Source organism: Sander vitreus, chromosome 9 (genome assembly GCF_031162955.1).
Source record: "Sander vitreus isolate 19-12246 chromosome 9, sanVit1, whole genome shotgun sequence".
Lineage (NCBI taxonomy): Eukaryota > Metazoa > Chordata > Actinopteri > Perciformes > Percidae > Sander > Sander vitreus.
Genome location: NC_135863.1, coordinates 4,433,336 through 4,437,176, shown reverse-complemented (window position 1 = coordinate 4,437,176; position 3,841 = coordinate 4,433,336). Strand labels below are relative to the sequence as shown.

General features: G+C 41.1%; 1 protein-coding gene across 1 annotated transcript; it reads right to left on the bottom strand.

Annotated features, from left to right (window-relative positions):
- Window positions 1-521: 521 nt before the first annotated feature.
- LOC144523932 (beta-1,3-galactosyltransferase 2-like) lies at window positions 522-3,349 on the bottom strand. Its single transcript, XM_078259902.1, has 3 exons — window positions 3,337-3,349; window positions 1,577-1,697; window positions 522-1,457 (listed from the first exon to the last, which is right to left on the bottom strand). The coding sequence occupies exons 1-3, from the start codon at window positions 3,347-3,349 to the stop codon at window positions 902-904; spliced, it is 690 nt and encodes a 229-aa protein (XP_078116028.1). The 3' UTR covers window positions 522-901.
- Between the last annotated feature and the right edge of the window lie 492 nt (window positions 3,350-3,841).

The window sequence follows — 3,841 nt, the reverse complement described above, 5'->3', positions numbered from 1 at the left end:
AGGAAAGAAGAAGAGAAGAGGTGAAGGATGTATTTTTTTGATCACATCTTCAAATGGCATGTACAGTAAAGGATCCTGGACTATTCGTCAATCCATCACTATGTTTATCTGTAGTTTCAAACTAGTGATTCACTGAATCATTTAAAAAAATGTCTTAGTAAGTGACTTAGGTAATGTGTTAATTGGTTGCTAGCAAATATATTTAGCGCCATCAAATTAAAAGCAATCAACTATATAAACATAATGTCATTAGCAACACAAGCTCTCATATTAGGCTGCCAAAATAATTGTATAGGGTGGCCCACATTATGTTAAATTCAACTGCCAATCCTTTGTAAATATTAGTACTTTGTTTTATTTATATGTGCTTACAGTACATGGAGAAATATGTATTTCAGAGTTCAGTTTACATAGCTGGCATAACTGGTCAATGTCAAAGATACTTTCATTCATATTTAGGTAGTGTAACTTTCTACAAAATATATCCTACAAATATCCTTTTCTTTTTTTGTAGAGTGCAACATACTGTACTGCCCTTTAGAGAAGAGCCTTCACATTAACTGTAGCATGAATTACCGTCACCACCTTTCTGTTGGCACCTGAATTATCATAAACACCACTCTTAAATGACCGCAGCACTTTCTGTGCATGATCCACATCACAGACCATCTTCCTTTTAGAAATAGCTCAACAGGTTTACATTACTTAACATGTTTTTCTCAAATTAACAAAAATAGTTTGGATCATCAACTGTACACAATACCAAAAACAATGTGCTTTTCCCCATATAGTGAATAGTGCTGAGTTCAAAATGCCCTCTACTGACTGAGTTACAGTGTGCCCATCTCACTTTTTTTTTTTCTTTTTTTTTTTTGTAAGTGGTTGGTAGTCACAGGATGCATCATGGAGGCCTCTCTCCATGAAACTTTCGGTGTCTGTACCTGCCGTTCTTTTCCTTGGCAATGTTGATACAGGCGTTGTGCTTGTTGCTCTGCAAGTGGCTCCAGTACTTGATGAGTTCATTGGGATGGAACTGATGGGATGTGATCAGGTGGCTGTACTTACAACTGGAGTACGACACCCGCCAATGGTTGAAGAGGAACTCGTTGGGAGGGGGCGCCGGGTCGATGCGCAGCTTTGCCAGGCAGATCCCCACGTAAACATCCTCCAGGTGCAGCCTGCGTATGCTGAGCGAGGCCTGGTAGATCAGCTCGGCCATGTCCCCTGAGAACACGTACCCCGTGCCTGAGCAGAATATCAGGTAGCGCTCGCTTGGGTACAGCTCCGGCGGCATGTACCACTTGCTGTCCTTGTTTCGGTTTGGTGCATAGCCCCTCATCAGGTAGCCAGTGAAGTACCTCTGCTTGGGAGGCAGCTCGGGCTTCAACAGCTTTTGGATAAGATACTCAGTATTGACAAACATGTCGCTGTCTGTCTTCATCACATAGGAGGCGTGTTAGATTAAGCCCTATAACGCTGACATCAGCTTGGCAGCGGTTCCTTCATCCCTTTTCAAAACACACACACACACACACACACAAGAACACAGACCGCGATCCTCCCCTCTCTTTCTCACTTTTCATGCACAAACCCTAGAACTGCTCCTGGCCCCTTCACAAGACCTTCAGGAGACCTTGTTGGTGGAGGCCGGCGGCTGGATGTAACACAGGAGAGCACGCAGCCATCTGCTTGAGGGCCTAGAAATATGGATAAGAAAAGAGATTGTGACAAGGCTCTTTGCAGATGGCAGACAGGTCTGATAATCTCACATTGTGCTCATCCCTCCTATCTGCTGAACGGCCTCGGTTAACAGTAACAAAAGAGAAAGGGAAGAAAACAGAAAAGATGTGTGGAGTGCCGAAAGACAAATTCCGACAGAAATTACAATGACAACATCCAGACGGAGACCTTTGCAAGAGTTTATAAACTATTAAACAGCAAATATATAGGCACTGGATATAGGACTCCCAGTTGGAGAGCATTTTGAAGTTCACTTTATTTTCTCACTTTATATATAGGAATCTCCTTGCAGCCCCAACGCACACACACACAAACAGAGGAATAAAGGATTCACACACTATAACCGGAGCTCCCTCTTGCCTAATTGAGGTGATTGATGCTGCGCACTAACTTGTCACATCCAGAGTCCCATTAAAACAAAATGCAGGAATCAAGATAACGGCACAAAAGTGGCAGCCTGGAAATTGGAGCAGATATAAGTCCCAGTTTTCACTTAATTCCCTAAAACGGACAATTTGAGACAAACGATGATTTCAAGGCTTTTCTCACTTTGTTTTTGATTAGTTTGGGCACCATCAGTGACAGAGTAAAGGTCGCAGTCATGATCATGGCCGCATGGTTTTGAGTGGGAGACGAGATTGAATAACTTAATGTTTGTATTGGATTCAACCATGACCTTCAAAATTAAGTAGAGTAGATTGTTTGTGCTGACAAATGGAACAACTCCACTCTCTCATACTACTCATGTTTGTCACACCTTTCAACCAACACTGTCATGTTCAATCAATCAATCAATCAATCAATCAATCAATCAATCAATCAATTTTATTTGTCACATGTAATCATACAAGTACAATTCTTCATTTACAATTGACAGTGTCAACTAGTTAATTGATTTGGAGAATGTTATATTACATAAAACGTAACAACATAAACAAAACAAATCATATATAAAAAAGACCAAAAGTAACTAAAACGTACAGAACCAAAACCCAAAGTGTTACATAAACAATGTCCTTTATGTCATGAAGAGGAATATAAGGATACAAAATGCTGTCACTCTCCAATGTCTGACAAATTCTGAAATGTGTGGAATTGACCCGCCCTTTTAACTATGTCATGTTGTTGCACCTTTTCTCTTCTTTTGCAATGGTTTGTGGCACCTGACTGGAGATTTAACCAGCCTGGTCTCGCAAATTGGCTTATAAATAACACAGCAATTTGTTGAGTCATTGAGTCACCGTCATTTGTATTAGTACCATGCTTTCAACTAACCATCAACAATCTGCGTCAATATTACACGCTCGGAGCAACTACTCCAGAAGTGAGGAGATGGGTAATGTCGCTGTATAAGACCGCGAAAATACACATCATTATGCGATAACGTTGTGGAATATCGCAATATCGCAATAACAATATTACTTGCGATTAATAAAATTAAGTTAATGAATTAACTTAGGTTCAGGAGCAGGGCAACACCTCAACCACTAATCACCAACAAGCCTTTATATTCCAAGCCAACCCGCTCAGTACTGTTTGTCTCCGACTTCTCAACCCACCCACCCTCTCCCTTCGATACATCTACATTCCCCTTACCTCTTTCCTCCATCCCCGCTTCCCTCTTCTCTTCCCTTCCTACTCAACCCATGCATACCTCTCTCATTTCTCATTCTAGGTACCATCCGGGGGGGGGGTCTGAAATCTACATGGGTGAAAGCGCCTGAGATGGAACCCCCACGCTGAGTCTCGCTCCACCCGGTCTCCAGTTCACCCTCCCGGAACAACCTACAAGACGACTTCTCTTCTTCAATCTCACCCCCATCCAAATCCACTCCTTTGAGCTCAACATTCTATAACCAAGCATTCATTAAAACTTTAAACGACATATTGTTGTGGTGTGCTAGTCCTTGCTAGTAAACAGATATTAAAGTGTGCTCAGTTCTGCATTTCTGCTGCTTTCAGTATTCTGCTGAAATACAACAAATTGCTTGTTGAATTTAAAACAAATGAAAGGAAATCATTTCCAACATTCTTTTATTAAACAAATTGAACATTGAATTGAATATAAAAGGCACTACTAAAAAAAGAACAACAGTTACAT

Excerpts from the sequence above, each read along its gene's own strand:
- LOC144523932 (XM_078259902.1), bottom strand. Across the intron at positions 1,458-1,576 it reads CTAGGGTTTGTGCATGAAAA|ACACGCCTCCTATGTGATGA; the intron begins GTGAGAAAGAGA and ends GGGCTTAATCTA.